The sequence below is a fragment of the Psittacula echo genome, assembly GCF_963264785.1.
Source record: "Psittacula echo genome assembly, chromosome: 4".
Taxonomy (NCBI): Eukaryota; Metazoa; Chordata; class Aves; order Psittaciformes; family Psittacidae; genus Psittacula; species Psittacula echo.
Window position 1 is genome coordinate 35,448,884 of NC_137738.1, and position 18,043 is coordinate 35,466,926.

Sequence of the window (18,043 nt, forward strand, 5' to 3'; positions counted from 1 at the left end):
AGTAGATCATATTTGGTAAGCTCCCTAAGGAGTGCTTTGTCTTTTTTTTTTTTTTAATATAGCGCTCACCATATATGGGAATTATATATATAAATGCAGCTCCTACTTATCATATAGGAAGCACATCAGCACTTGACACTACTAAAAACAAGAGATTAAAAGGATTGTTTATTGAAATGGGTCAGTACAGACTATTTTGAAAAATTATGTCCCCCTATCAGAAACTAAGTTACATACCATTAGAGCAAGTATCCTACCTTCCAGTGGGACTTCAAGACCAGTTAAATCATTCACAGCACTGCTTCTCACATCAGTGTAATGCTGAAAGCAGCCTTCAAATACACAGATATGCTTTTTTAAATCTCAAATCACATAAGGGTTTAACCTGACATAAAGGGAAATCTGTGAAGCAATTTATAAGTTTAAATTAATTATGCATATTAGGCATTACTTTATAGCAGGAGTAAATTCCAAGCTAACATAGGAACAGATTTTTTCCAAAAGCCTTACCATGTAAAGTTAAAAACACAAGGTCAATTTTTTTTTTTTTAAGAAATCCACCACAACACTGTATCTAGTTCTTAAATAAAGGAACACTGAAGTGTCATCTATCTGAACTAAACAAGCCAAGCAAAATACCCCGCAATTCCTATGTTCTCCTCAATGTCGAAATGGGTGGATAAATTTAAAGCCTGTTCTCTCAGGAGTTGCTTTATAGGCAATTTTCTCCCAGTATCAAGGTCTGCAATTTCCATTTGGCTGCCAGTTTGCGATTAAATTCATCACCTTTATTATAAAAATGTGCTGCACTCCACGGCCTGCTGCACAAGAATCGTAAGGAAGACATTTTTCACTGCTAACAGCAGCATCATTCTGAAGCAGCCATCACATCCATTCAGACATTAGCATCTCCAATGTAATGCAAGGACCTATCACTCACATGAAAAAGCCCTAACAGTGGGTATACCTCAGAGAAAGTTCTTCACAGGTGGTACCTTTAGTTCAACTTTTTCAGTAAAAGCCACCATTACCTCTTAATATTAAGTGTTTCTAGAAGTCAGCAGTTTAAAACCAAGTATATGGACATTTACCTTGTCTACCTGCATTGCTCACAACATTTCTGACAATAAAACCACTCCTCATAGTGACTACAACCTCACATACACCTAGTGCTCCTCACTAAAATATATAAAATGGTCTTGAAACATTTGTATGTACTAAGCACTCTACACAACTTTTTTAATGTACATTTTCTCTTCATATTAATTGTCCCTTTCTTTCCCACAAACTTTGTTTTCAAATTTCCATTTATTTTTCTCACCTCTCTACTTTTCCCCTAGAAGTTTTGGGGCAAGCCTAAAAAGTACTGGTGGGAGGAGTGGAGAAACAAAAAAAACCAAAAAAACAAAAAAAAACCAAAACACCCCAACCGACAAACATGAATATTTGCTGTCTCTCGATATGGAAGCAAACGCAGCAAATGCAACTCAAGCAAACTACATGTTTTACTGTCCTCCTCTGCTAAGAATCAAATGAAAAAAATTATCTTCATTTTGCTGCTTCTTATAAATGCTAGCTGAGCTAAGTAGGATAAAACATAAAATTAATATTCAAAACCAGAAATACACTACCGAGAGCACGGAGCAGCAAAGTGATAGCTACCAATGATAAGAGCTATCCAAAAACCCCATGCAAAACTTTATGAAGCATGGGAGTTAAATTCATATTGATTTGTGCTTCACTAAATAAAAGACTTTAAATTACAGTAAAAAAATGAAAGGTATCACTCAATCATCAACTAAAAATATTAAGCCCACAGTATTCCAGTAAAAAAAAAAATCCCACTAGAACATCATTTTAGCATGTGAATTAGCAGTAGTCATCACACTTGAAAGGTAACCAAATTGTATTAGAGGTAACCAATCCATGTGTATAGTATGATTTAATTACACATATTAGCTTATGTATTACTCAGTTGTATTCACTAATGCTGCATACAAAAAGGTGCGTTTCTCTCACACAGTTTTTCAAAAGTACTTTGTTATCACATAAGCAAACAGTATCTCTGTGGTATTTTCTGAAATCACTTCACTCTGCATGGCCACATAAGTGAAGAAACAATTAGAAATGGTAGTAATTTTGTTCTTTCTTAAAAGATAAGAAAAACCTGTTATACCATGAATCTCAGATGGGTCACATGAAATAAAATGTAAGTGCCATCTACACTTCAATGACTGATAAAAAGAACATATTGCATGGCACTAGCACCAGTGTAAATTAAGAGAAATAATCTAAAAAGCGATTTCATAGACAAATTTCAAAAACTGAAGTTAAATCACCAAAGGCTCTTTAGCCTATATATCTATAAAATGAACTTAAATTTAAACCAAAACTGAAAAATATTCCTTTCTATTGCAGAAAATACTAGAAACTTTCTTTTGGCAATAAAAAATGGCATCTTGTCACATTAATTGATTGGTTTCCACTGCAATGCAGCATAGAAAGCTGATTTCAACTCTACTGAAAACAATAGCTTGGTATTTGCAAGCTGTACTTCACAGCCCAGTGCATTTAACAACTGGCACACCAAGTTCCGGGGCTATTAGATGAAATTGTCAACTAGATAAGATAATGCAACATCAGTGTTTACCTCCTGCCATTACAGCAAAAGCTGAGGTCAGAGCTTTTCTAACTAAAATCACAGAAGGATAGAACAGTCTGGGTTGGAAGGGACCTTCAAAGCTAATCTAGTCCAACACTCCCCCTGCAATAAGCAGGGACATCTTCAACTAGGTCAGGTTGCCCAGAACCACACCCAGCCTGGCTTTGAATGTCTCCAGGAATGCTCATCTACCATCTCCCTGGGCAACCTTTTCAAGTATTTTACCACTCTCATTGTAAAGAACTTTTTCCTCACATCCAGCCTCAATATCCCCTCTTTCAGTTTAAAACCATTACTCCCCATCCTTTCACTACAGGCCCTGCCAAAATGTCTCTCCCCATCTTTCTTATAGGCTCATTTTAAGAACTGAAAGGCCACAATAAGGTATCCCGGAAGCTGCCTTCTTCTCCAGGCTGAAAATACCCAACTGTCAGCCTTTCCTCATGGGAGAAGGGCTCCATGAGGAAATCATGAGAGAAAGATCACTGTCTCGTCAAAATCTGTAGAAGTAACTAAAATGTGGTTTACTCTAAAGTGCTCTGCATGACACCAATAGATACTAGAAGACAGGCAACAACTAGCATAAAAACATTCTTTATATATGACCCGCCATGATGATATCCACTGTGTTTCCACACGTAACTTTCAATATTGTATTTTAAGATAACCAGACTTTTTTAACAAAATATTAATTTCATTTATGCTGTCAAAATTAAAGATTTTTTTACATTACATAGTTAAACCCAGAAAGTTTTATTTTTAATGAAAATACTTAAAAGTAAACAATTGTAATTCTGGTATTTCTAGACTACAATAGAATATTCTTCATTCATAAAGAGAACATTTCAGTTAATCAAGGTACATTAAAATCTGACGGATAAATGAAATCTGAAACAGTAGACTCTTCCCCCCTCCCCTTCAGCTTACTTTTATTATATTAAGTGTAAGTTTAATTATATCAGAAAAAACATTATTTCTAATCATATTAAATGGTGTCCACAGGGACAACGTTCATAAGTAGGCAACATCTACCTACTACTATAAGAAAGAGGTATTAACTAGTATCATTACTACAAGAGAAAGAAAAGGGGAGCAGAGGGGGAGGTGGAGGTGGGAGAAAGAGTGCATCCGCATCTATCTACACATATGGCAGAAACAGAGAGAGTATATTAAAACAAAACTGGTATTTACTTTACCAGTCTGGTAGCCAAGATCTCTCCTACCCACAGAACTAACATGTTGGAGGTATTAATACAAGTTTTCATAAAGTAGCTACAGAATCATCAATTTTCTCTTTAGCTGGCAAATTCAAAGTTTAAGAGCAGTCTCTTTTAGGAATAAACTAACAATTTGAAAAAGCGCAACCCATCATACTGACTAAACATCCAATATTTAAAAATGAAATGCTAACTATAAATCAATGTAATATTTTTAACCCAATTTTATACGCTTCTAAGCCAATATAGATTTGAATAACACTAGTTCCATCTGTTAAATCCACCAGAAAAGACCTTATAAATTAAGAGTTCCAATTCAGGATTGATTTAAAGAATGAATTTACTACATAGGCAGGATCTGCACTGGACTACTATGTTATAAGCTACATTCTTCTTTTTTCCAAGTTCATTTATCACTAACATCAAACAACAAGTACTTTCAGCTCACAGAGCTGTCTATCAGGGGAGGAGAGAAAATTTGAAGAAAACACATTTCCTGAAATATTTACAGCTAGAGGTACTTGAGCATCCAGAACTTGTTTTAATACCCTTATTCATTAATCACAACAGTGTGGCTATTTTAATGGAATTAAAATTGAAAGCTACAAATGCCTTTAAGGACAGCTTACTACTGAAATCATTCTACAATAATAGCATACCAAACTAGAATTTAATAAGTTATATCTCTTATACCTACTCTTGGCAAGTAACATCTTAATGTTTTGGAGTTCCTGTGCTGCAAGCCGGACTCTATTGATAAATACAATTAGATTCTCTACATCTCATGTGGGGAAAACGTCATACTTACTAGTTCAGTAAATACGTAATAGCAGAAAGTCCTAAGAACAGAATAAATGCAGGTAGGTGAAACAAGTTTTAATTTACATAATGGTTAAAGCAATTAATTTTCATTATCTCCATGAAGTTTGTTTCAAAATTTTACTGTGGCTTACAGACAAGGACAACTGCTAGCATGAAAATGCCCCTTAATCAGGTCTTCAGTGTTTTCCACTTACAAACTAAAAAAAAAAAAAAGTTCCCAAAAGAGGTGAAACGAAGGCTCAGTTATTATTAAATCTCCCCAACAACAGACTTCCTTTTTCTTTGTTATCTTCAGCAACTCTTCACATGTTGTGGGTCTGAAAATCACAGATAGAAAATTACCATTCTGGTAACTCATATTATTTTTCACTTAACTCCATTTACCTTGTAAACAAAAAAGACGTCTACTTCAGAGAAGAGCATTGTCTCAGAGGTCTCACATCAAACACTACTTTGTTTTCATGCAACAGCAAAATATAAACCCTTAAGAGTTACGTTTAAGAAGAAAATCTCTTTGATGTTACTTTTTGTGCAAGTGAATGCACAGTTTCACTGCTGGGTTGCAAAATGAAATACACCTACTTTGTAATTCTTTACTATGTCAGAAAAGGCTACTACAAGGAGTGGCTGGGGCAGCTCAGCGTGGCAAGCAGAAGGAAAAAAACTATAGATTAAGTTCAAAAAAGACAGTACATGCAGAGGAAATTTTCATTAGATTGTACAAACATGAACTTCAATGTAAAGTATCTCCACCTCTCTTAGCCTAAGAAAATGTTATGCCAAAATGATGTTTCTAACCAGATAAGCTACTTTGGATCTCACACTACAACAGCTTTTCTCAGAACTACAGAAAAAACCCACCATTATTTCTGATCATATTAAATCTTGCCCATAGAGACAATATTCGTCACTAGGTATGGATATCATCTTCCTACTACTGTAGGAGAGAGGCATTAACTAGTAGCACTACCACAAAAGAAAATAAAGGAGTAGAGAAATTACACCTTTGTATCTCAGCACTATTCTCCTCTCCAAAATCAAGCATGGTGTGCAATCTCTTTGAAGGCTAACAATTTATTATATTATTTTTGTAAACTGGAAACATTTTCAGAGCAGAAATACATTTCAGCTAAATAAAATGTATTCCAATTCTCCTGCTCCTTTCACGTAATAATTTAACAGTTTCAAGATCAACATATAATACAATTTTTGTAGTTAGTTACACAATGTGCTCTTAAAGTGTACATTGTCTTTTGTATTAAGTTTACCCAATATGGATAGCTACACAGTATTTACACCCATACTTGTCACATTGTTTGATTAATCAGCTTAATTACCCTGGAAATTATCCAGGTTCCATTACTAGCAATATTCATTCCTTTACCTTTCAAGCAAAAAAAAGTTTGTAGCAGCACAAGCTGCATTTCAATTATATATATTGCATACTACAAGAAACTACTAATCCTCAGTTAGACTAGGAAAAAAGCTCCTTAAGTGTTAGCGCTTGACTAGTATCTTGCCTTTGTATCTGAAATTCAACACTAAGAGCGCACAACAAAAGTCTGAAGAGAACGCAATATCCTTTTAATTATTCAAGAGTACATTTTAGTTATTAACACTCACTCAAAACTTTCAGCCACTAAGCTGCTTAATCCAAAAGAGAAAAAAGTGTACTAAAAATGTAGTTTGATCTGTGTAGCAATTTATACTATAACATACCATTACACTATACTAGTTAGGACTACTTTCTGCTCAGGGCTGAAAAAGTCTGTACATATACTCTAGCCTGCACATATAAGTTTACCTCCCCACGGTAAGTAGTCCGAAAAAATCCAAACAGCCCCCGCAAAGTAAAGAACTTGAAACATTAATGCTTTAAACTGTTCCAAGTGTTCAACAACTTGATATAACAATGAGTGGTCAAGAACAATTCTAGCACAAAACATATGAAGTAGAATTAGAAAGACCTGTGCACATGGCAGAAACCACTTAAGCTACTATGTTGATTAAAAAAAACCCAAAAGCAGTACTATTTCTGGTTTAGACACCTCAAATTTACAACTATCCTCTTTATCCTGGAAAAGAAAAAGTAACCAGTAACTGAAGTAACTGAAAACTGTGACATCTAAGAAAGGTGGCACAAAACCTGAAGCAAAATTAACTTCAGAATAAAATAAATCTGCCTCAAAGTTAGGTTATCCAAATTTTGTCAAAAAAGATTGCAAACATCAAGGGGAGTTCTGGAGTCTGTCTTCAAAATGTAACTCACATTACCAGTACTAAAGATTCATACAGCTTTTTTAATAAAGTACAAATCAGTTGTCCATCTGTCATTTTAAGCTGAAGTTATTAACCTTCTTGAACTGTAGAAATTTTGTTTCTTTTCTACTCAGACAAGCAAAGGAATACAGTCCCTCCTCACTTAATTACCCAGTATACACCTAAATACCAACTGCCATCCCTCAACACTCCAGCATTAGCTGTAGTGGCTATCTACCGCAGCATCCATTTCACTCCAATTCATCATTGTCAGCTTTCTTGCTGACACTCTTCAGAGCCACCTAGTTGATGAATTGCTCTGTTATTCATCCTATATTAATCCGAGCCTGCTGCAGGAATACCTTTTTGAAGACACTTAACAGTATTAAAACTCGGCACTACCAAGTGTCCTCAGTGTGCATTAAACCTCCCATTTGGAACCAACAAGATTCCTCATGAATAGTTATGAATGAAATACAGTTACTAAATCAATAGGCAGTAGGTTTATGTACCCCATTACCTGTAGACAGAGCTTCCGCACAACTCCTTGCTTCCCTGGAAGCTACATGTGAATTATTAGAAATTGGAAGTACTTTTGATCCATACAGAATTTAACCTCAATTAACCCTACATTAAGTTGATATAGTGAAGTTTTTACCTTTCTGCTCCTCAAAATATCGGTAGATTTCCTAAATGTCACAGGTCTGTAAAGAAAAGTTCTTTGAAGTCCATAAGCTTAATACGCTTTCCTCAAGAAAGCCACCTTTACTTTTTTTTTTTCCTAGTTTCTTCCAAGTTGGGTTTCATCTTTATATAATGTTTTCTCCAGATTTTTTCCCAACGGATTGTTCGCCCTGTCACTCAAAGAAAATTTAGCCATAGAGAATGAACACAAAAACACTGCAAGGAATTTCAAAATATGAGACCCAAATCTCTGTAAACATGTTATTACAACAGCTAAATATACTTCCTTTCTAGCTACTGCACTTGCTAAGCTCATATGTGAGAGATACTCAGGTCTCATTCCTCCTCTCAAGATGTTTTAACATACATATAATCAGTGTTCCTGATAGAATCTTGGTTATAATTCATTTTTGACCCCTACCATTTTATCTAGGCCCAGATTTTGTTCAAGTCTGTTTACTAGTTGAGCACAAAGTTGACAGAACTATGTGAAAATTGGGAACAAAAGAATCCATATAAAGAGTCTCGTTTCAGGTTGATTCAGAGCCAGTATCAGATTTCCATAAAAGCCTTGAGTGATTTAAAGAAGTAGTAATTCCCTTGTAAACTGACTGCATATGAGCCTCTCTGACTATACTTATCTTTATAGATGATACGATACTTACCTAAGCAATTAAAGAACTATCAACAACTTTGTCTCTACCATCATCTAACGCACACCTTTTTCTCACTGCACAGGCAACCTTCACAGCAAAAACATACTTTAAACAAGACACCTGGACCTATTACAGCATTTTAACTTTCAACTTTAACACACAAACCAACTGTAAGAGAACACACTTGTCAACAGATTATACATGTAGTATTTAACCAATAAGTTTAAAAGTCTGGCAGGAGGGAGAAGAGGGGATGACAACACTTCGAGAAGACTGAAAAAAAAACATTTCTGGTAATTTCTGATTCAGGGATGCAGCTCATACCCCTTCAAAATGAGATAAACTGAAACTAACTAAAAGCAGCATGCACAGATTAGTAGCACTGCTCAAAACCAAACAGCACCAGGTCAGAGAATTCTCTCTTGGGTTCTGCTCCTCCCTATTCCTGCAATGAAACCAAAAATATTCCACAGCAAAGAGGGCCAGCTTGGTTTGCTCTTCATGTATAAATATTGAAAATTATGCATTAACTTTTGATATAATCATTTGCAGGTTATTAGATTAAGCAGCATTAAAAACAGCATTAACCAATTTGCTACTGCTTTGAAGTCTGATAAATAAATGGAAGCATTATGCAACATCAGCTGAATGTTTTAGTTACCATTTAAATATATGAACCAGAACATTGCATTTTTATTAACACTTGTGCTAGACAGATCTGTTGCTTATTTTTAAGATTTTAGGTGTATTCCATCTCCTATACACTAATGAAGAAAACATACTGCATTAGGACAGGACATTTCAACCATGTAATGGTTACAGAGATTTCTAAAATAGTTCTTTAATCTGAATTACACAGAACAAGAAGGTTCATTATTTCAACAGCTGAAGGATTTAAAGAATTCAGCAAAGTCTGGCTTCCATCTAGTGTCAGCTAGTCTGAAAATAGTCACATCCTTAAAATTCTGAATTGACCAGATGCACAATCAGTTGACAGCAATTGGGAGTTTCAGACTTTAAAGTAAATGTTTAAGCAAATGTAACTCTCTCCCCAAGGCTCTGCTCTACATCCTCAGTATCAAGCCACTTCAGCCATTGTGCCGCACAACTACTCTGAGATCACATACCCAAGCTCAATCACAGCCCTAGTCTGCTGAAAAGTAAGCCAGCACCACACAAACAAACTCAAAAAAACCCTGACCAGTCTAGAATATCAGCTGACCTTTTAAGCCAGTAACTGATCCACCAGATAAGGGTATAAAATGCTCTATTATCCTCCCCCGCCTCTGCTCCAGAACCAGCAGCCGTTCTGATGATTCTGACCCCTCAGAACTACACTGACATAACTTCCTAGTGAAGTAACAAGATTTTAATTGTTTGTCATGCTGAGATCTTTTTCCCTTTCAAATCAAGTCTTGAAGAATTGTAAACATTTATAAGGTTACATACCATTAAAAGTGTTACCTACCCCAACTACCAATATGCTCAGATGTCAGTAAGTTATCACACAAATTTCATCATGATTTATAAAATACGAATATGCTGAGGACCTTCCCACCCAGGCACATTGCAATGAAGTTACCAAATATTGAAACACTGCCCTAGTACAGCCTGTGCTGAAAGCACAGAAAATCTTCTCTAATTCACTACAGCATAAAGTACAAGCATTCAGCTGCAAAACAGTCAAAAATATAAAGGAAAAGATCAACTTCCAGTGTGCTACTATATCAACTACACACCACCAAAAGGAAGCCCACTAATAGCTACCTATTTCCATTTCCCTTCACAAGAAGGGTTTGGTTGGTTGTTTTTTTTTTTTTTTACAATGAACTAAGAAGCAGATTTTTCCCTTTTGACACCAGATATTAAAAAAAAAAAATAAATGCCCAAATGAAAAGTAATTGAAAATGCCTTTTCAAATTATACTCTGTATTTTAAACCATGATAAGAGCAATAATAAATAAAAAAAAAGTTAGCATTACCACACTCATTCCAAGCACTAACACCTACTAAAATAACCTCAAAATATTAAAAAAAGCTACAACTTCTAAATTTGGGACCCAAGACAGTAGAGGTTTAGTAACCCAACTGCCCGAACAGAAGCACTTTAACTTGCACTATCCTGTCCTTCTCAGACACCCAACTAGCCTGCAACAGACACCTTTATGATGGGAACAGTAACAACACTGCGGAGGGGCAGCTCTACTAACGAAGCCGGGTATTATTTCTTTTTAAAGCTGTCAAGGAGGCTTTGCTCACTCAAGCATAAATTGTCCCCAAAAATCTAAGCTCTCCTATTGAAAAGCTAACTCCACTTCTATTAAACATTTCCAAGCAAAACAACCAGAAGAAGCTCAAATCCAGAAATTACTTTAACTGCACTGCACAAGTAGCATGGCATATTTTCAAGCCAAAAGTAGAAACGTAATGTTGCTTAACCATCAGCAACGCAAACCTTTGTCTCGCCAGAGCAAAGGGATCTAATCTGGATTATAAACATTACACCCATCATGTTTCAGTATTCAAACAGAAGCTCTAATGTCCTCCGCAGACCTTGATCCTCCTGCTACACAGCACAGACTTACCTTACGTGGTACTTCTACTGACCTAACCAGTTGCATTAAACATGAGATTAAACACAGTGGCAGTTTTACTGTTCCTACTAGTTTTCTTAGCAATGGGTTATTAAACTTCAATAAAATGTCAAAATCAACAGAATATTTTCATAGTACACATTTTGATTAAAATCAATACAGAAAAATTCACATAGCCTCCATGAGAAGTTGTGAGTTATGTTTCAATAAAGACAAGGGTCAGTGAGTGAGGGCATTTCATTACTTCACAGCTTCCCTGGCAAGGAGTTTCCCCTGTCTCCCCTCCTCCTCCAGCCCCCTGACATTCCATATAAGCAGTGGAATAAAAACCATGGATATCTCCATGGCAGACTCCTGCTGTACTTCAATCAGCCTGAGCTGTCAGGATGGTCTGGTAATTAACGTTAACACAGGTCTATCCTGTCAGCCTCAGAATATATACCAGATCAGCATCTAATAATACATCTAACTAATAGGATATCTACATCAGTATGCATTCTCCAAAAAAGAGAACATTTTAAGGTTACAGACTAATTAAAGACAATCCAAATCTACCTGCTTTTCTACTGAGGTCTACACAACCCATATAATTGTAAGTACCTCACATTGGCATTGTTCAGTGTACTCAGAAGAAGAGTTTTAATTTAAGTACTGAAATAGACAACCTGATCAAAAACATCACTGAACTACAAAAGTAACTATTCATTTCATGTCCAGCCTTCTCCTCACACAGAGCACAGCATTCACCCAACACCTGGCTTTTTCTAACTTGGCCTTTCCTCTTTTGATGCATGTAAACTTAATTTTCATAATTAAGACATTCTAAGTGCTCACTTAGAATATTTTCTCAGTTGTCAGAGGCTGGGTGGATTTTTTTGGTAATGTTAACCTACATACCTTTAGCTGTTCCTGTGTGTGTTAGGAAAGCACCATGAGCCACTCTCTAATTACCACCTGGTCAGTTGTTTCTAACCATAGCAAGGTATTTTTATACAACACTAGTTACACTGGAAACTACTCCAAAGCATTTCAGGTGAGGAAAATGCAACCCAATTTCAACCTTACAGAACAAGTAATACTAAACAAAAATGGTAAAAAAATTTAAAAAAAAAAAAAAAAAAAAAAAAAAAAGTCAGACATTTTAATACTAAATTATTGGCAAACAACAGCTTCAAAACATGAGCTTAAAATAACTGCTTTATTAACTTAAAACTTTTCTTAGTCAAAACAACATCCATCTTTTAAAGTTACATGCCAGGTGACTGCAATTCCATAAATATGCAGATACAGTTCAAAAAATAATTTCTTTTAAAAAGAACTGAAATGCTTGTGGGTGGGGGGGGAGGTTTTGAATATTATTCCCCAAGATTAAAAAAAATAAATTTTTTCTTAAGCGCAATGGAACTTTTGTTTTGATGTTTTTAAGAGGCTCCCAAGGAATTACAAATAAAACCCACCCACACCTCAGAACAATCCTTCCGAAGTTTTCCAAACACTCAAGGTTCTAGAAGCTTTACACCCTCATTCTTATGAGACAGCTATAAATCATAAAAATGCCTCAGACATTAAGATGCAGAGAGGATTAAAGAACCATATTCAAAGCACACAAGAAATACTCAATGCTCTTGTTTTGTGCAATTTTAACATTACAACTCAAAGTTTAAAATTAGTTTAAGACTCTGGGCAAGCACCTATCATAAGGCCTTTATCCTAAACAATACTCATCTCCTAACTCTGCATTAAGAGGCACGGTTTGCAATGAAATAATGAGGTTTTATTGCAGTATCTGATACAACCGAAAACCAGACATGCTAATGTAGCCAATGCCCCTTCACCAAATCTGACAAGTCAGCAAAACCCTAGCTAAGCATCAGCTACATTTACATAATCACAAACAATAAAGTCATGCAAAAATGTAACTAGATAACTTCTCAGGGAGAACTTATTTACATGACCAGCACACAGCTCTTCAGTCCTAACTTATGCATATCTTTTGGTTTAGACAGTAAGACTGACAAGAAAACTGCAGTTTTGGTCACTGCAGTTCATATGGACTTTTCTCAGTAAGCACAGCAGAGAGAGGAACGCCCAAGAAAAAATTATCCTGATTAATCCCTACCTAGATGTTTTTACAGCTAGCTTTGTTGCAACTGGTAGTCAGAAAGAGTCAGCCTATTTGTCACGAAATCAGATCTATCTCCAACAGCTATATGCAGGGCTTAATTCACGTTAAAGGTAGATGCACTTTAAGTCACTTTCAACACAAGCTTGACAGGAGGACGAAACCGCTGAAGTACAGTTTACAGAGGAAAAATTAGTTCCTAGGAAAGCCTGCATCAAAACCTTATTTAAGAGAAGTTCAGACTACAGATTTGATCTGTGCACATTCCAATAATGTACAAGATTCTAACCACTTACAGGTTCAAGAAAACAAAATGCAAATATAAAAGTTGCACTACCCAGATCTCAGTTAATGGTTCAGGCTTATTTGTTGACAATCTGCTGAAAGAATAAATCCAAAGTACCTTACTTATTTCAATAGGTCAGAGTGCAATTGCAGAGTTTGAAACAGCCAATTTATTTTAAAAAATAGTGCAAGAAAATAGGTACAACTTTATTCACATCCCACAAAAAGGATCATTAAAAGATACAAGTTGTTCAAAAAAACAAATCTAGGTTAGAACCATAAAAGTTAGTATCTGAGAAGCTGAAGCATAAAAAAAATCAGGTCACATTCGATGGTGCAAACAATTACAGGAAATACAGCCTATTCCACATTCAGGAAGAGCCCTCTCTTCCCACAGGTTTGCACTAGTCTGATAAAAACAATCCAGCTTCCTAGCTATTATGATGTGCACTTTAAACATCCTTGTTAATCCACAAAAGCCTTATTTACACACAAGAAGTTGAAAGCACACATATGCAAAAATATTTATAACCTAAACAAAACTATGACTTTCATATTTTATTATAAAGTAGGGTGTTTTTTTAAAAAAAAAAAAGTTTCTTCCATATACCTCTCATATTTAAGCTGATCTTCAAAACCAAACACTGTAAGGCAGAAGCACTAAAATTTTCAATGACCAAACACTAAGATACAGTTCAGAAAGGAAAATGTGTCTGGGTAGTACAGACAGAACAGAAACAGAATAAAGAAGTAAACATACGTTCTGAAACCTAACCAGATTAGACGCACTGTTCATCTAGGCCAACAGGTCCATTTCTATCTCTTGGTGCATACAATTACAAGAAGTAATCACAACACAAGCCCACCTGAGTTTTGTTTAAACATTGGCATGTAAAAATAAGAAATAAAAAAGGCCTAGCATTCCAGCAGAGAAAGCAATCCCACGTTTTGTTTGAATTCTCAGGGTCAGGGTTGTGACTTTATTTCTTCAGTTCAATCAGCACAAAATGAAAGACAAAGGCTGATTGTAATTAGTCTTCTCAAGCATAAACAAAATCTTCAGGAAGATGGTTGTACAGTGACTGAAAAAACCCCAAACACATACCTAAGGCACAAAATAAACTAGAAACAGCAAGCCAAATTCTAAGAGGAGGGGGAGAGGGAGGCAGCAAAGACTACATAGGAACACTCTATTTTTAGATTATATAAACCTATATATACACATACATGCCCCTAATATTTGGTATTCTCAAAGGTGCCATAAAACAACTGATGAAGCTATTAAATATTATACTTTAAAGCATTCCAAATCTTGCAGACCTCTCTAGCAAACCTACAGGTTGCTATTGCTGAACCCCTCAGAGGATGTCAGCACAGCATATAGTTCAAGGTATTTAACACGATGCCCCTTTAATAACCAGGATAGGTGTTTTACAGAACAACAGCTGTTCCAACTTCTCAAGTGTTCATTGCTATTGACTATTCCACCTATGTAATAGTAAGCATACAGTATATGTAAGTCCATGCAAATATAAATATTTGCAAAAATCCACAAGTATTTTGTCATTCTTTGGTATCTTCTATTAAATCTGTTAAATTCACTACTTAAGCCAGTAATGGTGTTCAGAGGCCCGCCTCACGCCTCAGAAAAAAAAAAAAAAATAACTGGCGCCCCTTAGTGTTCAAATTCTGAAGTCTTGAAGCAATTTACTAGATTTGCATGAAACATTTTTTTCAACATTCCAAAAAGTTTTCTGCCTCCACAATACTTCCACCCAATTGCCAACGTAAACAGGAAAAGCAGAAAAGCTTAAAGGGATAGCAGACTTCTTCCAGAGACTATCAGCAACAGAGAACGTATTTTATCTTTCTTTTAAAGAGCACAAAGAATAGCTCCAACACAATCCTTAAACTTTTTCAGCAAGTCTCAACAGCTTCCATTTTGGAACTCAAATACTTTACAAAATGTACTTCCAGAGCTTTCAGTATTTAAAAATATATCAAATGCTGTAGGGATTTCAGACATTCATTTTTCAGTGTCCTTTTCGTATGGGGAAATATTTTTTCTTTCTTTTGTTCTCCAACACACACACACACACACACACAAAAGTTTCAGGCCTCCTCTGGGCAAATACAGTAAGTTGAAGAGATTCAGGAATTTAAGAATACAACATTAAGCCTCTGGAAGGCTCATAACATGCTAAAAGGAGTCTTCTCAGTCAAGTTTCTTCTTGATATTTATTGTAAATCTAACTATCCTCAAGAGGGTGTTTGCTGTGGTGACCAAGAACATTAGTGTCACTTTTCACATCCATATTTGCTCCAATATGAATTCAAATTTCACCACAAGTCTTGATTATAAAAATAGAATCTCCCCTTATGTCTCTTCCCCCAGTCCATCTTTCAGTATTCTTCACTGGGTTTTTTTTTTTTACTCCTCTATCATTTATTTCAGAAGGTAGCATTTTCTCGATACGCTATTTTTTGTTGCACTACAGTCACTATCTCACTTTTACAGTGTTGGGAGAGGGCGGGGAGTTGTTCTACCAAATATAACCAGCGATTTCATCTTCCGAGGTCAACAACTTCCCAAACTTCTTTTAGCGAGAAAGAATACGTCCAAACAAGAATCCTAAAGTGAAATCTCAGAATTCAGTATTTCATGCTAAGATTCCAAACAAGTTGAAGCTGTGTAAATAATTTACAGCTTCACCATATTCTACAAAGCTACCAATACGATTAAACAAACAGGTGTCTCTAACTCCCCTTAAGGTGGTAAGAAATGAAATGCTTTTAAAAACAAACCTGTGAACCCAAGCATAAAGCAGATTTTAAATTACTGAGAACAAGTGTATCGCCTGATTTTTAACTCAGATTTTTAACTCTAGTACTGTAGTGAGAAGACATATGGGACAAAGTTCCCAGCATATACTTTTTTTTTTCCTTGCTAAACTGCAATTATTTACTTGTAAAACTACAACTTATTGGCAGCTCTTCAGGGAAAAAGAAAGGTTGGGGGTGGTGTCAGCCCACCGGAAGGACCCCTCGCCGGGAGCGGGGCTGGGGGCGGCAGCGGACGTTTGGCAGGAGCAGACGAAGCAATTTCGTAATTTTTCTGGGTTGGTTTTTTTTTTTTTTTTCCTCTTTCACTAAAGTCACACGTAGGAGTCTTTCAAGTTAGTTTCTTTAAAAGGTAAGGATAGCTGAAAGACGGATTTGTTCGCTTCCCTTGCAATATAGGGAAATTATAATTAGTTTGTGGCCACTTTGGGGTGGGGTAAAGCTGAAGTTGAAGAAAGCGCTCAGCCCCCTCCGTCTTAGTCATTCAAGTTCAAGCAGCTTCCAGAACAGCCAAATCTCGAAACCAAACACCCTACCCTGCCCCCCCCCCCTTTCCCCCCGCCCGGGGCCCTCCGGCCGGGCCGCGGGCCGCTCCCCGAGGGGCGCCGCGCAGAACCCCGCTACCCGCCAGCCAGCCTTTCCCCTCCTCCCTGCCTTCCCCCAGAGCACATTCCTGAGCTCCTCTCCTCGCTCCCTCCCCTCCGCTCGGTAGTTACCCTTCCCCTGGTTTTAGGAAAGGGTGCGGAGAAGGGAAGGAAAGAAAAGAAAAAACAAGGGGGAGCACTCGCCCCACACCCCGGGATCGCGGGGAGCCGTGCGGCCAGGGCTGCCTCTTCCCCTCCAACCCGTTCAGCGAGTCCCCCAACACCACACGGCAGCGGCCAGGGCGGGGAGAACCCACACTTCCCCTTTGTTTTAAGCTCCCCAAGCCGGGGGGCGGGGAGGGAAGGGGGGGCCAAGAGCGTGCGGAGAGCAGCGGGGAGAGAGAAACAGGCCCCGGGCTCCCCCCAGCCTCCCGGCCGGGGCCGGGTACCGAGCGGGATCCCGGGAGCGGCGCGGAGGCCCGGGGCGGGGGGGTAGGCAGGGCCGGGCGGGGGAGGGGACGGCCAGGCGAGCGCTTTTACCTTCGTCCAGCAGCCTCTCGAGGTGGTTGAAGATCCCGCAGAAGTTGGGGAGGCTGCTCATCAGCTTCTTGTCGTTCATCAGCTGCATCAGGTAATCGGGGCTCGGCTTCGGCTTCTCCTTGGTTTCCATTTCCCCAACCATATTCCAAGCCCGCGCAGAGACGGCGAGCGCCCGCAGCAGCTCCGCCGAGCAACGCGACCGCGGCACGGGGCGCCCGGCTGGATCCGGGCGGGCGGGGAGGCGGTGGGGGAGGGGAGGGGGCGGGGAGGGGAGCTTCCCCGAGGAAGGAGGAGGAGGAGGATTCAAATCCGGAGACTAACGCAGCCCCAACGCCGAGTCCGAAGGAACGAAAAAAAGAGGAAACTCGATAGAAACCCCCGTGCGGGCTGCGCCCTCCTCGCCGGGCACAAGGACCTGCCTCCGCCTCTCGGTGCTGCCGCCGCCGCTTCCCTGCTCCGTGCGCCCTCGGCCGGCGCAGTCCTCGGTGTGTCCCCCCTCCTCCTCCTCCCGCGCACACACACCCCGAGCCCGGCTTCTCCTCTCGGCGCTGCCCCCTGTCTCCGCGGCGGGGGAGGGAAGGGACGAGTGGGGCGGGCGGGCGCTGCTGCTGCTTCCAAGGAGCCGCCGCCGGTATCTCTCCGCTGTTGCCGCCGCCGCCGCCGCCGCCGCTGTTGCCGCCGCGCTGCGCCTGGCGTGTCCTCCGCTCCGCCTCGCGCCCGCCCGCCCTCCCGCCGCCGCCTGTGGCTGGTGAGTCTCAGCCCCGCCGCCGCCTCCTC

The 18,043-nt window shown here is 38.6% G+C and overlaps 1 protein-coding gene across 10 annotated transcripts in view; it reads right to left on the reverse strand.

Annotated features, from left to right (window-relative positions):
- The window catches only part of QKI (QKI, KH domain containing RNA binding), a 156,920-nt gene extending 139,379 nt beyond the window's left edge, over window positions 1–17,541 (reverse strand). For all 10 annotated transcript variants that reach the window (XR_013956544.1, XR_013956545.1, XM_080614866.1 and 7 more), the window contains exon 1: window positions 17,267–17,541. Coding sequence is in view for 8 of the 10 variants with exons in the window: in XM_080614866.1 (XP_080470992.1) it covers window positions 17,267–17,408 (142 nt within the window). In the remaining 2 variants the exon portion in view is untranslated. The remainder of the gene's footprint in view (window positions 1–17,266) is intronic.
- Window positions 17,542–18,043: the final 502 nt, after the last annotated feature.